The following is a 22,882-nucleotide window of genomic DNA, read 5'->3' as shown; positions in this document are numbered from 1 at the left end:
CTTGATGCGATTTCCCCTGATGCGCCCAATTCATCATGGGGGATTTCAATAGCTGCACTCTCAACACACCGAGTACTTTCACACAGTATGTGACTTGTCTAACAAGGGGAAATAAGATCATTGATTTGTTTTACGGCTCGGTCGCGAAAATGTATTCATCCTTGGCCAGACCTCCAGTGGGTGGATCAGACCATAACACTTTTCTACGAGCAACTTATAGACAGTTAGTCAAAAGGGGGCAGGCGGTGGAAAAACAGAACACAGGAGTGGGACAACGACAGTAGTGATCAACTGCTGGGATGCTTTGACTGTATCTCATTTAGTGGATTTGAAGAATCATCCGCTGACCTGAACGAGTTGACTAACGTAATTTGTGTTTATTTGGCGATCCCTCACAAAAAAAACATGTAAGATATTTCTTAGCGTGCCACGGGTGACCAAAGAATTGAAAGTGGTGCTTTAACAAGAAGAAACAAGCGTCTTCCTCCGGGAATCCACTCGAAGAGGTAGAGAGAGAGGTGAACGAAGAGATTAAAAAGGCAAGATTCCAGTACAAGGATAAGGTGCAACAGATAATGTTACAGGGAGACTCTACCCGGTTGGGCAAACGCCCCTTTCACAGCGAGGCAACGTATCGATCCCTGCCTGGATGAGAGGGTGTGCCCTCAACAGCCAATGAACTGAAGTTCTTCACTCGCTTTGCAACAGGGGGCGCCCTCGCTCCCCTGGCCTGTCTGGAGGAGGATGTCATGGCAACAGAGAGCTTGATTGTCATCGATGAGGAAGTCGTACAACGAGCATTCAAAAGCACTGGAGCACGAAAGAGCCAGGGGCCTGATAATGTAAGTGGTTGTGTCTTGAAACACTGTACCACTCAGCTGAGTGGTATCTTCTGCTCTATTTCAGCAGTTCCTGGATACATTGGAAATTCCATCACTATTGAAAAAATGTATTGTTGTACCTGTTCCAAAAACCTCCCATCCATCTGCATCAAATGATTAGACCTGTCGCTCTTACCTCTCTTGATTAAATCTATTGAAAAGATCATCAAGGCATACATAAACCACCACCAGACACCTTCTTGACCCCCTCCAATTTGCAGTACTATACATACTGTATACAGACAGCTGCCGGAGCCGGTTCCCAGGGTGCCACCTGATCAAATATGCTGACGATACTGCTTTGGTCAGTCTTCTTGAAGGGCATGAAACCGAGCACGGACCGTCTGAAGGATTTTACTGTCTGGCCGGAGTCATCCATGTAATATTAAATACATCAAAAACAAAAGGACATGGTGATTGACCTTTGAAGGAACACTACCATGCACACACCATCACTGATATAAGGTGAGCCCATTGAAATAGTGGAGGAGTACAAATACCTTGGGCTAGTCATTGACAACAAGCTGTCCTGGGATCAGTGTACTGACGCTATTTTGAAGGCCAACAGACTAAACTGCACTTTAATGTTGATCTAACCATCATGGTTCTCTTTTATAAATCATTGAGAGCATTCTGTCCTACTGCTTGACTTGCTGGATTGGGAATATCAAGGTGGCACAGAAAAATAGGTTGGGCAAGAGTCAGGACTTGTGGAAAAATCATGGGTCAGCAACAGCAAGAACTGTCATCTCTCTACCTGGGCAGATCCCTCCAGAAGGTAAATATAATAGCGGTGGACACTTCCCATCCACTCCACCCTGAATTCCAGCTCCTTCCATCTGGCCACAGGTACAGACTACCGAATGCTAAAAAATATATATATTTTTTTTAAACATAAAATAAAAATGGGGCCAAGTACTCTTTTATTCCAAATGCAATTCTGCAACTTAAAATGTTGGACTAATTATACTTAGCACATGCACTATGAAACTGCACTTACCCTGCCTATTTGCTTGTAAATATATTTGCTATTTATTTTACATTTTTAGATGTGATATGTTTTATGTCTGCTGCAAGATGAATTGCCTCTGAGGACATTAACGTTTTCTGAATCTGACACTGAGCAAACACACATAGCCATTAGCCCCTAGTTACTAGACTAGGCCGAATAGAGGCTAGGGCTTGTTTTGGGACGTGACCACTTGGGATCGGAATTTCTAGGGACCTCACATGATACAATATTATCATGATACTTAGGTGCCGATACAATACGTATGGAGGTTCTCACGATTCTATATGTATTGCGATTCAGTACTGCAATTTTATTTTGATGTTCCAAACATATTGCTCTGTATAAGTCTGCAGAAGAGAGACAAAAGAGAACATGAGGAAATTAGTTTTGATCAGTCATCGGGGGGGGGGGGTGCTGAAAAAAACCTTGGAGAACAAGCTATAGGATGAAAAATAGCTGCGTTTTGCCGCAGATACAGGAGGCTAGCGCTAGCTAACGCTAACTAGCAACAACAAAAACACCTATGACAAATCGATACTTGGAGTCAAAGTAACTGTATAGATCCCCTATCACCAGTGGCCATAGAGCACACAGTAGTGTCCCACCTGAGTTTGTCAGCGGTGAAGAGGACCCTGCGCTCCAGCAGCAGAGAGGCAAAGACTCTGAGGAGCAGACGCAGCGACAGAGAGGAGAACAGACACTCAAAGTCCACATGCTCCAGACGAGAGTCAGACGGACGACACAGCTCTATCACCTGAGAAAGATGGAGAACGAGAGAGAGAGGGGGAGAGAGCGAGAAAGATATGTATTTACATAAACACACAGGCTACTAACGTCACAAAACACACTTGCATACAGCACAGTGTACACACATTCAAAGTTTATAACGCACAAGATAAACACCTCAACTCAATGACATTTTCAGTAAAGCCGAAGGCCACCTCCTATGGCCAGTGGTGGAATCGGCTCTAGCCACCCCTACTCTGTAAAGTTATTCCCCCTTACCTCAGTGCCTGAGCCAGGCAGGAAGTTCTTCACAGTGATGGTTCTCCCCGGAGCGGGGAATGGAGCCTCCATGATGCCCCTCATGAAGGGCTGCACTAGGGCTGGAGAGATGGCCCTCCTCTTTTCTACCTCATCCAGGATCTAGGGGGAATACGGCACACACATTCACAATGGAGTAGGAAGTACACTATACCCTAAAGCACATTAACTTACACAATTAAATATGGTATAGAAAGTACACTTAACAGTACACTAAACTAAAGCTTATGCACTACAACACATTTAAGTAATGCTAGGACACCGTGGTATATTGACCATATACCACAAACCCCAGAGGTGCCTTATTGCTATTATAAACTGGTTACCAATGTAATTAGAGCAGTAAAAATACATGTGTCATACCCATGGTATATGGTCTGATATACCACAACTTTCAGCCAATCAGCATTCAGGGCTCGAACCACCCAGTTTATATCGATTATAATCACAGCCGTATATATCCCCCCCAAGCAGACACATCGATGGCTCTGAACGAACTTTAATTAACTCTTTGCAAACTGGAAACCATTTATCCGGAGGCTGCATTCATCGTTGTTGGGGATTTTAACAAGGCTAATCTGAAAACAAGACTCCCTAAATTTTATCAGCATATCGATTGCGCAACCAGGGGCGGAAAAACCTTGGATCACTGTTACTCTAACTTCCGCGACGCATATAAGGCCCTGCCCCGCCCCCTTTCGGAAAAGCTGACCACAACTCCATTTTGCTGATACCTGCCTACAGACAAAAGCTAAAAAAGAAGCTCCCACGCTGAGGTCTGTCCAACGCTGGTCCGACCAAGCTGACTCCACACTCCAAGACTGCTTCCATCACGTGGACTGGGACACGTTTCGTATTGCGTCAAATAACAACATTGACGAATACGCTGATTCGGTGTGCGAGTTCATTAGAACGTGCGTTGAAGATGTCGTTCCCATAGCAACGATTAAAACATTCCCTAACCAGAAACCTTGGATTGATGGCAGCATTCGTGTGAAACTGAAAGCACGAACCACTGCTTTCAATCAGGGTAAGGTGTCTGGTAACATGACTGAATACAAACAATGCAGCTATTCCCTCCGTAAGGCTATCAAACAAGCTAAGCGTCAGTACAGAGACAAAGTAGAATCCCAATTCAACGGCTCAGACACAAGAGGCATGTGGCAGGGTCTACAGTCAATCACGGACTACAGGAAGAAATCCAGCCCAGTCACGGACCAGGATGTCTTGCTCCCAGGCAGACTAAATAACTTTTTTTGCCCACTTTGAGGACAATACAGTGCCACTGACACTGCCTGCAACGGAAAAATGCGGTCTCTCCTTCACTGCAGCCGAGGTGAGTAAAACATTTAAACGTGTTAACCCTCGCAAGGCTGCAGGCCCAGACCGCCCCGTAGCACTCACTTCCGTCATCATGAAGTGCTTTGAGAGACTAGTCAAGGACCATATCACCTCCACCCTACCTGACTCCCTAGACCCACTCCAATTTGCTTACCGCTCAAATAGGTCCACAGACGATGCAATCTCAACCACACTGCACACTGCCCTAACCCATCTGGACAAGAGGAATACCTATGTGAGAATGCTGTTCATCGACTACAGCTCGGCATTCAACACCATAGTACCCTCCAAGCTCGTCATCAAGCTCGAGACCCTGGGTCTCGACCCCGCCCTGTGCAACTGGGTACTGGACTTCCTGACGGGCCGCCCCCAGGTGGTGAGGGTAGGTAACAACATCTCCTCCCCGCTGATCCTCAACACTGGGGCCCCACAAGGGTGCGTTCTGAGCCCTCTCCTGTACTCCCTGTTCACCCACGACTGCGTGGCCACGCACGCTCCAACTCAATCATCAAGTTTGCGGACGACACAACAGTGGTAGGCTTGATTACCAACAACGACGAGACGGTCTACAGGGAGGAGGTGAGGGCCCTCGGAGTGTGGTGTCAGGAAAATAACCTCACACTTAACGTCAACAAAACTAAGGAGATGATTGTGGACTTCAGGAAACAGCAGAGGGAACACCCCCCTATCCACATCGATGGAACAGTAGTGGAGAGAGTAGCAAGTTAAGTTCCTCGGCATACACATCACAGACAAACTGAATTGGTCCACTCACACAGACAGCATCGTGAAGAAGGCGCAGCAGCGCCTCTTCAACCTCAGGAGGCTGAAGAAATTCGGCTTGTCACCAAAAGCACTCACAAACTTCTACAGGGGCACAATCGAGAGCATCCTGGCGGGCTGTATCACCGCCTGGTACGGCAACTGCTCCGCCCTCAACCGTAAGGCTCTCCAGAGGGTAGTGAGGTCTGCACAACGCATCATCGGGGGCAAACTACCTGCCCTCCAGGACACCTACACCACCCGATGTTACAGGAAGGCCATAAAGATCATCAAGGACATCTACCACCCGAGCCACTGCCTGTTCACCCCGCTATCATCCAGAAGGCGAGGTCAGTACAGGTGCATCAAAGCTGGGACCGAGAGACTGAAAAACAGCTTCTATCTCAAGGCCATCAGACTGTTCTTGATCCAAATCAGTCAGGTTTCAAGACTAGTCATTCAACTGAGACTGCTCTTCTCTGTATCACGGAGGCGCTCCGCACTGCTAAAGCTAACTCTCTCTCCTCTGCTCTCATCCTTCTAGACCTATCGGCTGCCTTCGATACTGTGAACCATCAGATCCTCCTCTCCACCCTCTCCGAGTTGGGCATCTCCGGCGCGGCCCACGCTTGGATTGCGTCCTACCTGACAGGTCGCTCCTACCAGGTGGCGTGGCGAGAATCTGTCTCCTCGCCATGCGCTCTCACCACTGGTGTCCCCCAGGGCTCTGTTCTAGGCCCTCTCCTATTCTCGCTATACACCAAGTCACTTGGCTCTGTCATAACCTCACATGGTCTCTCCTATCATTGCTATGCAGACGACACACAATTAATCTTCTCCTTTCCCCCTTCTGATGACCAGGTGGCGAATGACGGATCACCACCTCAAGCTGAACCTCGGCAAGACGGAGCTGCTCTTCCTCCCGGGGAAGGACTGCCCGTTCCATGATCTCGCCATCACGGTTGACAACTCCATTGTGTCCTCCTCCCAGAGCGCTAAGAACCTTGGCGTGATCCTGGACAACACCCTGTCGTTCTCAACCAACATCATGGCGGTGGCCCGTTCCTGTAGGTTCATGCTCTACAACATCCGCAGAGTACGACCCTGCCTCACACAGGAAGCGGCGCAGGTCCTAATCCAGGCACTTGTCATCTCCCGTCTGGATTACTGCAACTCGCTGTTGGCTGGGCTCCCTGCCTGTGCCATTAAACCCCTACAACTCATCCAGAACGCCGCAGCCCGTCTGGTGTTCAACCTTCCCAAGTTCTCTCACGTCACCCCGCTCCTCCGCTCTCTCCACTGGCTTCCAGTTGAAGCTCGCATCCGCTACAAGACCATGGTGCTTGCCTACGGAGCTGTGAGGGGAACGGCACCGCAGTACCTCCAGGCTCTGATCAGGCCCTACACCCAAGCAAGGGCACTGCGTTCATCCACCTCTGGCCTGCTCGCCTCCCTACCACTGAGGAAGTACAGTTCCCGCTCAGCCCAGTCAAAACTGTTCGCTGCTCTGGCCCCCCAATGGTGGAACAAACTCCCTCACGACGCCAGGACAGCGGAGTCAATCACCACCTTCCGGAGACACCTGAAACCCCACCTCTTCAAGGAATACCTAGGATAGGATAAGTAATCCTTCTCACCCCCCCCCCACTATTGTAAAGTGGCTGTTCCACTGGATGTCAGAAGCTGAATTCACCAATTTGTAAGTCGCTCTGGATAAGAGCGTCTGCTAAATGATTTAAATGTAATGTAAAATGTTAAACAGCCACCACTAACATTGAGTGGCTTCTGCCTACACACTGACACTGACTCAACTCCAGCCACTTTAATAATGGGAATTGACGGGAAATGTTGTAAATATATCACTAGCCACTTTAAACAATGCTACCTTATATAATGTTACTTACCCTACATTATTCATCTCATATGCATACCTATATACTGTACTCTATATCATCGACTGCATCCTTATGTAATACATGTATCACTAGCCACTTTAACTATGCCACTTTGTTTACATACTCATCTCACATGTATATACTGTACTCGATACCATCTACTGTATCTTGCCTATGCTGCTCTGTACCATCACTCACTCATATATCCTTATGTACATATTCTTTATCCCCTTACACTGTGTATAAGACAGTAGATTAGGAATTGTTAGTTAGATTACTTGTTGGTTATTACTGCATTGTCGGAACTAGAAGCACAAGCATTTCGCTACACTCACATTAACATCTGCTAACCATGTATGTGACAAATAAAATTTGATTTGATTTTGATTTGATAATATATTGTATACACTCAAATATACGCAAGCAGCACGGGTAACTGCACACTCACATAACATATGTGCATGTAGGCTGACACACATAAATCAGTGGCTCATTACAGGGGAGCCTATGCCAATATTCCACTGTGGTAACCACATCAGCTGGGGTTCACATGTGTCTTTGTGTACTGTGGCCAGGGCTACAGCTTGAAAAGCTGCGGTGGGAAAGTGACAAACAGGGAGAGGGAGGGGCTCTGTGGGTACATGTGGGCTCCAGTTCCTCTCACTGTGGGTGGCCATACTGAACTGAAGGCCGGGAGTTTGGCCTGAACATGTGACCTGACCAGGAAAAACTCCAGACAATATGTGTATAGTATACTGTACCTTAGAGAAGAGGTCGAAACAGCCCAACCGGCTGACGATGCAGTAGACTTCTGGAAGCCTCCGGCTTTTACCACTGGGCTGTGGACCCAGAGCAGGACAGTGCAGGGAATGATAGGGCCCTCCAGTTTGAATTCATATCAACACAGGGATTTCCAATCACTATCATCACTCGGTGACACACACATGGAAGTGGATGTGGCGAAAATAACAAAAGTAGCCATTTGAGTAGCTTACCAGTAAACGACGACAATATCCGAACCGTCTGCTCCCGTCCTCACCAGTCAGGACGAAGGAGAAAGTTTCACTGGAAAATAAGATAATTCACACAGGTTGGAAACTATTCATATGGAGGAGCAATAAAACTGTTAAGAAATGGAGTGAGTCGTGTGTTGAAAATAGAGCACTCAAACTCATGTCTGTATTTCACAAAACAATCTCAGATTAGCCAGCCAACTTTGAAAAACGTACCTCTTATTTAGACATTTGAAAAAAATGGGTCACTGTCTGTGCACCATTTTAAAGTAATCTAATCTTATCAACTTTAAGAACGTCTAGGATAGTTTGCTGCGTCGCCAACTCATTGATCCGGTTTTAAGGAAAAATCCAACCACCTTGGTCATTTCTTGATATCAGTAAAACAAATTACCCCCTACTTTGTTCTCCAGTCCTCCCCTCAGGGCAGACTTACTCTGCATAACCCACACAAAGACAGCTCCAGTCAGTCTGACAGGTGTGCATTGACCAACCCTGGCTCTGACAGGAACCGTGTCAGCCAGCTCAACGTCTCTGCCCTGCAGGTGTGTGTAATGTGGCTCTGACTGCATCCCAAATGGCAACTTGTTCGCTATATAGTGCACTATTTTTGACCAGAGCCCATTAAAACCTGGTCAAAAGTTGAGCACCAAATAGGGATAAGGATCCCATTTGGGATGCTGCCTCGGTCTACTTGAGCTACATTCCAAAAGCCGGTACCCATAAAACATGTAGTAAAGGGTAATTATTACCCGTCTCCCACCAGAAACAGTCACTTTTGGAAACAACGTAGTGCTTGTGAGATTAACCTGGTCTTGGTACTATTGGGCAATGTATGTCAGGAAGAAGTGACAGGTTGTTTCATAGTACCTAAAGCACTTTATTAACAGCTGACTAGCCTCCCATTCTTCATTTGTCAACACCTATGTGGGGTGGATGTGTGTGTGAGCAGCCTGACCTGGGGAAGTTGTCAACGGGGGCCCAGTCCTTAGCGTCAGGGAAACAGAACTGAGGAATGACCTTCAGTTGGTCTTCTGTTTCCCGCATGAACTTGAAGCTCCTCTCCAGCTGACAGAGAGAATAAACAGGTCAGCTTCAATGCTATGGTCCCAGTCAACGGTTGACGCCTACTCATTCAAGGGTTTCTTTATTTTTAACTGTTTTCTACATTGCAGACATCAAAGCTATAAAATAACTATATAACTACCAACTATAAAACTATAAAATAACATACACACAAAATCATGTAGTAACCCCAAGAAAGTGTTAAAATCCAAATATATTTCATATTTGAGATTCTTCAGTAGCCACACTTTGTCTTGACAGCTTTGCACCCGCTTGGCATCCTCTCAACCAGCTTCATGAGGTAGTCACTTGGAACGCGTCACAATTAACAGGTGTGCTTCGGTAAGTTGTTAATTTGTCGAATTTCTTTCCTTATTAATGCGTTTGAGCCAACCATTTGTGTAGTGACAAGGTAGCGGTGGTATATAGAAGAGAGCCTTATTCGGTAAAAGACCAAGTCCATATTATGGCAAGAGAACAGCTCAAATAAGCAAAGAGAAACAACAGTCCATCATTAATTTAAGATATGAAGGTCAGTCAATGCAGAAATCTAAGAACTTTTAAAGTTTTAGTGAAGTCGCAAAAACCAAGCGCTATGATGAAACTGTCTCATGAGGACCTGCACAGGAAAGAAAGGCTTAGAGTTTCCTCTGCTGCAAGGGATAAGTTCATTAGAGTTACCAGCCTCAGATATTGCAGCCCAAATAAACACTTTACAGAGTTCAAGTAACAGACACATCTCAACATTCACTGTTGAGAGGAGACCGCATAAAAATCAGGCCTTCATGGTCAAATTGCTGCAAAGAAACCACTAAAGAACACCAATAAGAAGCAATGGACATTAGACCAGTGGAAATTGAGATTTTTGGTTCCAACTGCCGTGTCTTTGTGAGACACAGAGTAGGTGAACGGATGATCTCTGATGTGTGGTTCCCACCGTGAAGCACGGAGGAGGAAGTGTGATGGGGCTTTGTGATACCGTCAGCGATTTATTTAGAACACTTAACCAGCATGGCTATCGCAGCATTTTGCAGCGATACACCATCCCATCTGGTTTGGGCTTAGTGGGACTATAATTAGTTTTTCAACAGGACAATGACCCAACACACCTCCAGGCTGTGTAAGGGCTATTTGACCAAGAAGGAGAGTGATCGAGTGCTGCATCAGATGACCTGAACTCAACCCAATTGAGATGGTTTGGTTGAGAGAATGCCAAGAGTGTGCAAAGCTGTCATCAAGGCAAAGGGTGGCTACTACTGAATATAAAATATACACTGCTCAAAAAAATAAAGGGAACACTAAAATAACACATCCTAGATCTGAATGAATGAAATATTCTTATTAAATACTTTCTTCTTTACATAGTTGAATGTGTTGACAACAAAATCACACAAAAATTATCAATGGAAATCAAATTTATCAACCCATGGAGTTCTGGATTTGGAGTCACACAAAATTAAAGTGGAAAACCACACTACAGGCTGATCCAACTTTGATGTAATGTCCTTAAAACAAGTCAAAATGAGGCTCAGTAGTGTGTGTGGCCCCCACGTGCCTGTATGACCTCCCTACAATGCCTGGGCATGCTCCTGATGAGGTGGCGGATGGTCTCCTGAGGGATCTCCTCCCAGACCTGGACGAAAGCATCCGCCAACTCCTGGACAGTCTGTGGTGCAACGTGGCGTTGGTGGATGGAGCGAGACATGATGTCCCAGATGTGCTCAATTGGATTCAGGTCTGGGGAACAGGCGAACTGCTGACACACTCCAGCCACATAAGTTCTAGCATTGTCTTGCATTAGGAGGAACCCAGGGCCAACCACACCAGCATATGGTCTCACAAGTGGTCTGAGGATCTCATCTCGGTACCTAATGGCAGTCAGGCTACCTCTGGCGAGCACATGGAGGGCTGTGCGGCCCCCCCAAAGAAATGCCACCCCATACCATGACTGACCCACCGCCAAACCGGTCATGCTGGAGGATGTTGCAGGCAGCAGAACGTTCTCCACAGCGTCTCCAGACTGTCACGTCTGTCACATGTGCTCAGTGTGAAGCTGCTTTCATCTGTGAAGAGCACAGGGCGCCAGTGGTGTTGGTGTTCTCTGGCAAATGCCAAACGTCCTGCACGGTGTTGGGCTGTAAGCACAACCCCCCCTGTGGACATCGGGCCCTCATACCACCCTCATGGAGTCTATTTCTGACCATTTGAGCAGACCCATGCACATTTGTGGCCTGCTGGAGGTCATTTTGCAGGGCTCTGGCAGTGCTCCTCCTTGCACAAAGGCGGAGGTAGCGGTCCTGCTGCTGGGTTGTTGCCCTCCTACGGCCTCCTCCACGTCTCCTGATGTACTGGCCTGTCTCCTGGTAGCGCCTCCATGCTCTGGACACTACGCTGACAGACACAGCAAACCTTCTTGCCACATCTCGCATTGATGTGCCATCCTGGATGAGCTGCACTACCTGAGCCACTTGTGTGGGTTGTAGACTCCGTCTCATGCTACTACTAGAGTGAAAGCACCGCCAGCTTTCAAAAGTGACCAAAACATCAGCCAGGAAGCATAGGAACTGAGAAGTGGTCCGTGGTCCCCAACTGCAGACCCACTCCTTTATTGGGGGTGTCTTGCTAAATGCCTATAATTTCCACCTGTTGTCTATTCCATTTGCACAACAGCATGTGACATTATTGTCAATCAGTGTTGCTTCCTAAGTGGACAGTTTGATTTTACAGAAGTGTGATTGACTTAGAGTTACATTTTGTCGTTTAAGTGTTCCCTTTATTATTTTTTTGAGCAGTGTATTTGGATTTGTTTAACACTGTCATGACTTCCGCTGAAGTTGGTCCCTCTCCTTGTTTGGGTGGCGTTCGACGTCACCGACCTTCTAGCCATCGCCGATCCACTTTTCATTTTCCATTGGTTTTGTCTCGTCTTGTCTTCCATCACACATGGTTCCAATTACATGTGTATTTAACCTCTTGAAACTCTGGGGGCGCTATTTCATTTTTGGATGAAAAACGTTCCCATTTTAAACAAGATATTTTGTCACAAAAAGATGCTCGACTATGCATATAATTGATAGCTTTGGAAAGAAAACACTCTGAATTTTCCAGAACTGCAAAGATATTGTCTGTGGGTGCCCTAGAACGGGAGCTACAGGCAAAACCAAGATGAAACGGCAACCAGGAAATCAGCAGGATTTTTGAGGCTCCGTTTTCCATTGTCTCCTTATATGGCTGTGAATGCGAGAGGAATGAGCCTGCCCTATCTATCGTTTCCCCAAGGTGTCTGCAGCATTGTGACGTATTTGTAGGCATATCATTGGAAGATTGACCATAAGAGACTACATTTTCCAGGTGTCCGCCCGGTGTCCTCCGTCGAAATTGGTGCGTCATTTTCAGCTGCTGGTATTTTTCCATGCGATTCTGAGGTGAAAGCAGGCTTCCACGAACTGCACATCAATGAAGAGATATGTGAAAAAACACCTTGAGGATTGATTCTAAACAACGTTTGCCATGTTTCGGTCGATATTATGGAGTTAATTCGGAAAAAGTTTGACGTTTTGGTGACTGAATTTTCGGTTCGTTTCGGTAGCCAAATGTGATGTACAAAACGGAGCGATTTCTCCTACACAAAGATTCTTTCAGGAAAAACTAAACATTTGCTATGTAACTGAGAGTCTCCTCATTGAAAACATCCGAAGCTCTTCAAAGGTAAATGATTTTATTTATTTGGTTATCTGGTTTTTGTGAAAATGTTGCGTGCTAAATGCTACGCAAAATGCTAAGCTTGCTTGCAATACTCTTACACAAATTATTGATTTGCTATGGTTCAAAAGCATATTTTGAAAATCTGAGATGACAGTGTTGTTAGGAAAAGGCTAAGCTTGAGAGCAGGCGCATTATTTTCATTTTATTTGCGATTTTCAGAAATCGTTAACGTTGCGTTATGCTAATGAGCCTGAGGCTTTATTCATGATCCCGGATCCGGGATGGGGAGTATCAAGAGGTTTTAACGCTCTGTTCCCCCCATGTCCATGTCCCATTGTTGTAGTGCTTGTTCACGGTATGCTGGTATTTACCGGGTTTTGTTTGACCCATTCATTGTATTGTTCTGTAGACGGGGGTTTATGGTTATTAAATCAGTTTCCGCTCTCCTGTGCCTGACTTCTCTGCCGCCAGTAGCATCGCATTACAGAATTACAGAATTACAGAATTTACGGACCAATACTATCGAGTCAGCAGGAGCAGATACCCCAGGTATAGGGGTGGAGGAGCGCGTCTGGGAGCACGCAGCAATACGCCAACATCTTGGCACCGCCATGGACCTCGTTGTCCAGGCAATGGACCAGTGGGAGAGACAGGGAGTTCTTCCAGTGCCTCCACCAGCACAACCGGGGTCTCCACTGAGCGCCCCTCTTCATCCTGGTCCAAGTGGGATTCGTCTCTCCCTGGCCTAGGAATACGATGGGAAGGCTGCGAACTGCCAGGGGTTCCTTCTACAACTGGACCTATACCTGGCCACCATCCACCCGGCTCCGTCGGGTCATGAGAGGGTGTCCGCCCTCGTCTCGTGCCTCACCGGGAAAGCCCTGGAGTGGGCCAATGCCGTGTGGAGAGAGGGAGATGTGGCGTTGCACCAGTTTGAGGAGTTCATCTGGTGGTTCCATCCCATTGCACCCCCTCTCCAATACCTATGGAGCTGGGAGGGGCGGTGCACAGGGATACCGGAGGGGGTTCCAGCTTGTGCACCATCTGTGGCCGCAGAGGTCACACTGCCGGTCGGTGCCGGGTTGGTTCCTCTGGGGATTGAGGCAGCAGGCAGAGCGCTCTGGCGTCACCCCAGGTGAGCCGGCACCATTCTCACGCAGAGCCCTCTGTTGCTCATACGTTTGTCTATGTCTCTTTTCCACGCATTCCCAGCATAAGGAGCTCATTGATTCAGGCGCGGCTGGGAACTTTATAGATAGATCGTTCACCCATTGTTTAGGAATCCCCATTTGTTCCCGTGACTCTGCCCTTCCCCATTCACACCTTAGATAGTCGACCATTAGGGTCAGGTTTGATCAGGGAGTCCATTGCTCCTCTGGGCATGGTGACGCAGAGGGGGCACAAGGAGAGAATTAGTCTTCCTTATTGACTCTCCTGTGTTTCCCGTGGTGCTAGGCCTACCCTGGTTAGTCATGACCCCACTGTTTCTTGGCTCTCACGGGGTGGTTGCAGGAGTGCTCGGGGAGGTGTTTAGAGGTTTCCATTGATGCTACTACGGTGGAAAGTCCAGACCAGGTCTCCACCATGCGCATCCCCCCTGAATATGCCGATTTGACTCTTGCCTTCTCTAAAAATAAGGTGACTCAATTACCACCCCATCGACTGGGCGATTGTGCGATAATTCTTCTGGTAGACGCTGCACTTCCCAGGAGTCACGTGTTTCTCCTCTCACAGGCGGAGATGGAAGCTATGGAAACATGTCTCCGAATCCCTGTGTCAGGGGTACATTCGGTCCTCTACTTCACCAGTTTCCTCAAGTTTCTTATTTGTGAAGCAGGAGGAAGGTCTGTGCCCATGTATTGACTATCGGGGTCTGAGTCAGATCACTGAGGTATAGTTACCCGCTACCACTCATAGCCACAGCGATTGAGTCAATGCACGGGGCGCACTTCTTCACCAAACTAGATCTCAGGAGCACTTACAACCTGGTGCGTATCCGAGAGGAAGACGTGTGGAAGATGACTTTCAGTACCACCTCTGGGCACTATGAGTACCTCGTCATGCCGTACGAGTTGATGAATGTGCCTGGGGGGGCGGCGTTCGACATCACAGACCTTCTAGCCATCGCCGATCCACTTTTCATTTTCCATTGGTTTTGTCTTAACCCTCTGCCCCCCCCCATGTCCTTGGCCGTAATTGTTTGTTGTAGTGCTTGTGCATTTATTGTATTATTCTGTTGACGGTGGTTTATGGTTAAACAACCGTTGTAAATCAGTTTCCACTCTCCTGAGCTTGACTTCTCTGCCGCCAGGAGCATCGCATTACAAACACTTTGGTTACTACATGATTCCATATGTGCTATTTCATAGTTGTGATGTCTTCACTGTTATTCTACAATGTAGAAATAGTCAAAATAAAGAAAAACCTTGAATGAGTAGGTGTCTCCAAACTTGTCTGATATTACATCACACACACACTACAGAGATGCATGTGCACACACATACTGTAGGTGCACTCATTTAAAAAAAAAAACGTTTCTTCACTTATAAGATAAACACATGAACACTCCAGTTGGTTGAGGACTAGCTGTCAGCTTGGACTACCTTGATGGGGAACTGCTGAGTGACCTCTGGTAGATAAGGAGCTCCAGCCTTGGTATTCTGAAGTGCCACCACTATGAAGTACTCAAACAGCTTCCTCTCCTGTAGGTCCATCGGGCCCCTTTCCAGGGTCCGGCACCGCCCCGTCTGCCTCAACATGGACTGCACCGATGACAGACGCTGGCTATGAGCTGACACATCATTAAAATACACTTAATCCAAAGGAATGGCAGATTTCATCCAATCATTCCTCCTCTAGAAATAAGAGAGCACTATACATTTCAGTACACGCACACATGCTCACACAGTCTTGAGGATGTCCTCACCTTTCAATTTTTCCTCTGTGTCACTCTCGGACTCACTGTTGTCATCGGTCACTGCATCAAAGAGAAACAAAGTAACAAAATAATGAGTCAATGTGACCACCACATTGTAAATAATGTGAAATAACATTTGAGGCAGAACATTTCCACATATGGCATAGTACTCATTCACAATAACAAACTCTTTCCACATTTGTGTTTGATTAAGCAACAAATAAATGTTCATCTGAAAAATGGGTCAAATGCAACTGACCCAAAAATGTAAACATGCCCATAAAGCTAAGTGGACACATATGGAGGAGTGTTGTTGTTGTTATGGAGATATGAGGCAGTGTTGTCCAAACAGTGGCATAGGGTCGTAAGGGGGTAGAGGTGTAGCAGTGTAGGGGTAAGCCTTTAAGCAGCTTGAGCCACTTTCCCTCGGTGTGTTCCTGGCAGGTCTCCCCTCACCTCTCCCTGAGCTGGACTCAGTAGACTGAGACACCCTCTTCATGCGTTTCTTCCCTCTCCTCAACTCGAAGATGCCGTTGATCTTCAGCACCATCTGTAGGGAGGAGAAGTAGCACAACAATAGAATCCTCCATCGTAACTTCCCAGAACCACCCTCTCACTACATAGACCTGCCACTCAGGTTAACCTATTTCTGCTTTATGAGCCAGCTCTTTGGTCATTGCCTTGCCAAAAAATGCAATTACGACAGTATTACTGGCAGAGGCATTAACAGACCGGCAGCAACCACACAGTACTATTCTGAGAGTTGTTGGACACAACACTTGTTGGGAGACATTATCTCTCCATGGAAATATATTGTCAAAATAAATCTTTAACTGTCCTGTCTAGGGACGTTCTCTTAACTGTCTCTGTCCTGTCTAAGTTATTCCCAGACAACTGCATGACGCAGGCCATGCCTTGGCACTAGACTGGGACGATTGAGAGCACCAGGCACCCCAAAGCAGTAGACTGTGCCTGTAAATTACTGAGGATGGGGGAGGTTAGGCGTCTGGTAGGCCCCCCATTTACCTTGGGGATCTTTCTGCGCCTGCGGTTGTAGGGGTCTCCTGAGAGACTGGGAGTGTCATCAGGGCTGCTGGGGGTGGAGGGGGGCTGATGCGGGAGGGCGAGGAGATGCCAGTGTCCCGGTTTGTCTTACGCAGGTCCAGGAGCTTGAAGCTGCGGCGTTCTGAGTTCTGCCTGAAGAAACCTGGCTTTGAGGACAGCTGGAGGGAGACAGAATAGAGGAAGAGCGGGAGGCCGAGATGTGTATTAATGTGTTCTCCTGAAATTGTATAGTGGACATCTATGATTAGTTCACAATCTGATCACTACAAGCAGTTGATTACTATGGTCACATTCACTAGAAGCACAATGCACATTACTAGCAGGGACAATACATTCTACATTATGCACCTTGGCTGGTGTGTCGGGGACAAGGGATGAGGGAGAGGAGATGGGTAAAGAGTGCTTGTTTCCAGGGCAACTTCTCTTCAACTCTATATCTTCGTAAGGGTTCTCCTTTGACGGAGGGTCTGCAAAGGAAACAGACCGCCACAGAAAAACTCAGCAACATGCTATCGAACCACGATTCTAATGTCCTACGTTTCTAATTGGATGGCAATCTACCCAAACGAGTGCTCTAATTCATTACCAGTATGTTTTGGTTGCATTTCCAATATTTTTGCTCCAGATGTGTGTATGTACAGACCTGCCAGCAGCAGTGCTTGCTTGCAACCAAGATCATATTTCACCAAGATAAACTGCCCTCTCTAGCACAGATGCAGTTTACACTACAGCACCAGTAACTCCAACCATTGCTGTGAGCGCAGATAAGTGAGAGAGAGGCAGGGACAGTGAGGCCCATTTTCCAGAGCCGGGGCCGGTCTCTTCTCCTCGTCGATCCATCTACCAGATGGACCTGTTGGAGGGGGATGTCAGACCGGGACAGACAGTTCTTCCCCCTCCTCTCCTCAGAAAAACAAGGGTTCAGCTCGAATACTGGTTTTCACATTTCACTGGCAAACATCTATATCATTATAGGCCTACTACTGTCTGTGGTAGAGATTTCTCGAGTGATGGTTGCTGCTTTGTCTATTTGAAAGTTGGTTGTGTTTAGGTTTTCGGGGGGGGAACATGCATACCCAGTTCTAACAGTCTACTGTCCCGCCTTTGCCTCCCTCTCTGTAGCTCCAACTCCAACGCTTCCTCCCATAGGCACTTAAAGCTGCTCCTACAGTGAGCCATGAGTTACTTGACCCATGGGGGGGCCGAGGGTTCGGTAGACCATGTCTTAGACATCACTCTAGGTACACCACTTAGACACTAAGAAAATACAGACTAAGTATAGGCAGCACCCAAATGCAATAAAATACACCATTTGATTGTTATGGTTGAGCTCTAAAGCACGGACCTGAATATACTCTAGATGTAACGACCAATACTCAGTGTGTGAGCGAAGAAAACTATAGAAACCATGGAGAATGTTGCCAAAAATGCACCAGGGGACTAAGCCACAAATATGCGCCCCCCCCCTCCACACACAAATGTCCGCACAAAACTCCATTACACCAACATGATATTAAACAGGCTGGAGGTGGGGTTAGTTCAACACAGTAGACAGAATGTAGAAACGTAGGTAAGCAAACCACATTGTTACAAATAACAATCCCGAAGCAGCATGCCTCTTAATTAAAAAGCACAAAAGAAAACCTTAGTAACACATGGGTTGTGTTCAGTAAGTAACAAATGCTTTTGAAACAGAACTTGTCCAATGACAAAACAGCTTTGTGTTCCACTGAGTTATGCTACAGTGTAACCTACTGAACATGCCCCTGAACTTTGTGGCATTGAGTTGTCCCTGAGCAGAAGGGCCCATGACACGAGTCAACCCTTAAACACTTCCATTATCCAGTGTTAGGAACGTACCATATAAGAACATACTCTGTATATGTGGTTCGTGCAGAAATTCTGATGTTGCAAACAAACCAACACAGCTCCAACCAACTGAGCCATCAAGCCCATGTTAGGAACATATACTTAGGACCAGGAAGAAGGTGTGTTACCTAGGATATCCTCGTAGACATTTTCCTCTGATAAAGTACGTGGGAGGCCCAGTCGGGACTGAGCATACCAGTCCACCCTGCTGCTCTCTGACGACTGCAGCAGATCCTCAAACTCATAGGACTTCCTGTAGGACAGACACACGGATCAGCCAGGTGGGAGAAACATATTGGTAGTGGAAGTAGTGGATTTAAGGTAAGGAACACAAATAATCTGACTTGACAGTATTGGCTGGTGGTGAAGATTCAAGATGAACTGTTTGCATATGCTCCCTCTCTACCTCTGGGACCGAGGTAAAGGAAGCAAAGAAAGGCATTTCAGTCTAGAACTACCTATCTCCATAGCCCTCCAGATGGTAAAGGTGTGTGTAGGCAGACTGACAGATACTCCTCTTGGCCAGCTCTGAATGCCCATCTCTGTGTGTGCACCACTGCTGCCAAACAGTCTGGCCCAGTGGGAAACAGACAGTATCTCTTCCAGTAGGACTATTGTTCTGTAAAACCCACAAGACTGCCATTTTGGACAGCCTCACCCTATTCCAACAGACAGTATCTCTTCCAGTAGGACTATTGTTCTGTAAAACCCACAAGACTGCCATTTTGGACAGCCTCACCCTATTCCATATATAGCGCACTATTTTTTACCAGTGCCCCAGTTGGGCACACTCTCCCAGCTAGCACATTTGTTTCTTTGGAAGTTGTGGAAACATGTATTTGGTTTGGTTGTATTTGGTCATGGCTTCGTTCTGGGAACAAAGCCATAAGTTTCCTGACCAGTAAAACTGAAGTTTTTTTTTTTTTTTAAAAACGTTCTGAAAACACTTGTTCTGGGAATGTACATTTTTAGGTTGCAGGGAGGTTCGGAGAAGATTTTACTATGGTTCCCTGAAAGTTTTCCTGGGAGGTTAAGGTTCTGAGAACAGAAATGATAGGATATTTGAAGGTAATAAAATAAATGTTCTGAGAACAGCTGCTAATGTTGTAATTGTTTAGAAAGAAATTTTTAATAACTTCCTTAAACTTTCACTGAATGTTTCAATAAGACTTAATAACACTGCTAGCTTAGTTTAACTTGTGAACTCCAAGCACAGATAGGACACATGAAAATTAATTTGCTTAGGCATTAATCATGCAAATGCATTATTAAAATGTTTTGTGGCTCGGCGTCAGTGAGGAGCAAACTTTTTCACCCTGGCACATTTTCTGGCTGGCGTTTGTCTTGCCTTCATTGTTGTTTTCCTAACAAATACTAACTTAGGAATGCGCACGTGTCCAATCAAACTAACTATTTTCTGTATATCGTGTTGTCATTTACAGGGGCTCAACCTTGGTTTTACAAAAGTGAGGGGTATATACATATGACAGGATATGATTATTATGGTTTCAAAGTTACACTCCAAACAGCCTACCCGAACACTCGGAGGCGTCCGCATGGTCCTAAAGCACACCAATGCCTCGTTTTTATCACATTCCAATTATAAAACTGAGGGAGACAAAAGTGCAATTTCAATGTGGGCGGGGGGGCATGAAAGTTGTGCCCCTGGTCATTTTTTTGTGTAGCATAATGTATCTTCAAGTACTGGTGACAAATCATGCATTCCGATGATTGCAAAGATTGTAATGGACATGTGTGGGTGTAAAATACCTTTTTGAAAGTTGTACTGATTATAAATTAGCTAATGCTAAGCTATTTGCCAGCTATGTGTGGTGCCATGTTTGTTGACATTATACAACACATTCTGGGTGTCACGTAAATGTCTGTCAGACCAAAGATGTTTTAAAAAGACGTGAAGGAATGGTTCACTCATCTTTTGAGTAAACTTCCAGAAGTGAATGGAGTATGCATGTTGACGAGGGAAATTACCTGGGGTACTAATGTAAGAAATAACACGTGTTATTTCTTACATTAGTACCCCAGGTCATCTTAGGTTTCATTACATACAGTCGAGAAGAACTACTGAATATAAGAGCAGCGTCAACTCACCATCAGTACGACCAAGAATATGACTTTCGCAAAGTGGATCCTGTGTTCTGCCTTTCACCCAGGACAACGGAATGGATCCCAGCCGGCGACCCAAAAACAGACTTCGTAAAAGAGGGAAACGAAGCGGTCTTCTGGTCAGACTCCGGAGACGGGCACATCGTGCACCACTCCCTATTATACTTCTCGCCAATGTCCAGTCTCTTAACAACAAGGTTGATGAAATCCGAGCAAGGGTAGCATTCCAGAGGGACATCAGAGACTAACGTTCTTTGCTTCACGGAAACATGGCTCACTGGAGAGACGCTATCAGAGTCGGTGCAGCCAGCTGGTTTCTCCACGCATCGCGCTGACAGAAACAACCATCTTTCTGGTTAGAAGAGGGGCGGGAGCGTATGCCTTATGGCTAACGAGACGTGGTGTTGTCACAAAAACATACAGGAACTCAAATCCTTTTGTTCACCTGATTTAGAATTCCTCACAATCAAATGTCGACCACATTATCTACCAAGGGAATTCTCTTCGAGTATAATCACAGCCGTATATATTCCCCCCCAAGCAGACACGAACTTTATTTGACTCTTTGCAAACTGGAATCCATACATCCTGAGGCTGCATTCATTGTAGCTGGGGATTTTAACAAGGCTAATCTGAAAACAAGACTCCCTAAATTGTATCAGCATATCGATTGCACAACCAGGGTTGGCAAAACCTTGGATCATTGCTATTCTAACTTCCGCGACGCATATAAGGCCCTGCCCCGCCCTCCTTTCGGAAAAGCTGACCACGACTCCATTTTGTTGATCCCTGCCTACAGACAGAAACTAAAACAAGAAGCTCCCACGCTGAGGTCTGTCCAACGCTGGTCCGACCAATCGGATTCCACATTCCAAGACTGCTTCCATCACATGGACTGGGATATGTTGCGTATTGCATCAGACAACATTGACGAATACGCTGATTCGGTGTGCGAGTTCATTAGAACGTGCGTTGAAGATGTCGTTCCCATAGCAACGATTAAAACATTCCCAAACCAGAAACCATGGATTGATGGCAGCATTCGCGTGAAACTGAAAGCGCGAACCCCTGCTTTTAATCAGGGCAAGGTGACCGGAAACATGACCGAATACAAACAGTGTAGCTATTCCCTCCGCAAGGCAATCAAACAAGCTAAGAGTCAGTATAGAGACAAAGTAAAATCTCAATTCAACGGCTCAGACACAAAAGGTATGTGGCAGGGTCTACAGTCAATCACAGATTACAAAAAGAAAACCAGCCCCGTCACGGACCAGGATATCTTGCAGACTAAATAACTTTTTTGCCCGCTTTGAGGACAATATAGTGCCACTGACACGGCCTGCAACCAAAACATGCGGCCTCTCCTTCACTGCAGCCGAGGTGAGTAAAACATTTAAACGTGTTAACCCTCACAAGGCTGCAGGCCCAGACGGCATCCCCAGCCACGCCCTCAGAGCATGCGCAGACCAGCTGGCTGGTGTGTTTATGGACATATTCAATCAATCCCTATCCCAGTCTGCTGTTCCCACTTGCTTCAAGAGGACCACCATTGTTCCTGTTCCCAAGAAAGCTAAGGTAACTGAGCTAAACGACTACTGCCCCGTAGCACTCACTTCCGTCATCATGAAGAACTTTGAGAGACTAGTCAAGGACCATATCACCTCCACCCTACCTGACACCCTAGACCCACTCCAATTTGCTTACCGCCCAAATAGGTCCACAGACGATGCAATCTCAACCACACTGCACACTGCCCTAACCCATCTGGACAAGAGGAATACCTACGTGAGAATGCTGTTCATCGACTACAGCTCGGCATTTAACACCATAGTACCCTCCAAGCTCGTCATCAAGCTCGAGACCCTGGGTCTCGACCCCGCCCTGTGCAACTGGGTACTGGACTTCCTGACGTGCCGCCCCCAGGTGGTGAGGGTAGGCAACAACATCTCCACCCCGCTGATCCTCAACACTGGGGCCCCACAAGGGTGCGTTCTGAGCCCTCTCCTGTACTCCCTGTTCACCCACGACTGCGTGGCCACGCACGCCTTCAACTCAATCATCAAGTTTGCGGACGACACAACAGTGGTAGGCTTGATTACAAACAACGACGAGACGGCCTACAGGGAGTAGGTGAGGGCCCTCGGAGTGTGGTGTCAGGAAAATAACCTCACACTCAACGTCAACAAAAC

At 46.6% G+C, this 22,882-nt stretch overlaps 1 protein-coding gene across 1 annotated transcript in view; it reads right to left on the bottom strand.

Annotated features, from left to right (window-relative positions):
• Window positions 1-22,882, bottom strand: part of LOC135509520 (DENN domain-containing protein 2A-like) — a 47,062-nt gene that overhangs the window by 4,196 nt on the left and 19,984 nt on the right. The window contains 12 exon segments of the mRNA XM_064930254.1: window positions 2,499-2,647; window positions 2,899-3,039; window positions 7,697-7,774; window positions 7,931-8,000; window positions 8,907-9,016; window positions 15,322-15,509; window positions 15,645-15,695; window positions 16,092-16,185; window positions 16,662-16,747; window positions 16,750-16,858; window positions 17,049-17,167; window positions 18,698-18,822. Coding sequence (XP_064786326.1) covers window positions 2,499-2,647; window positions 2,899-3,039; window positions 7,697-7,774; window positions 7,931-8,000; window positions 8,907-9,016; window positions 15,322-15,509; window positions 15,645-15,695; window positions 16,092-16,185; window positions 16,662-16,747; window positions 16,750-16,858; window positions 17,049-17,167; window positions 18,698-18,822 — 1,320 coding nt within the window.

This window comes from Oncorhynchus masou, chromosome 22 (genome assembly GCF_036934945.1).
Source record: "Oncorhynchus masou masou isolate Uvic2021 chromosome 22, UVic_Omas_1.1, whole genome shotgun sequence".
In the NCBI taxonomy this organism is placed as follows: Eukaryota; Metazoa; Chordata; class Actinopteri; order Salmoniformes; family Salmonidae; genus Oncorhynchus; species Oncorhynchus masou.
The sequence above is the reverse complement of the archived record's forward strand: the minus strand, read 5'-3'. Positions and strand labels throughout refer to the sequence as shown.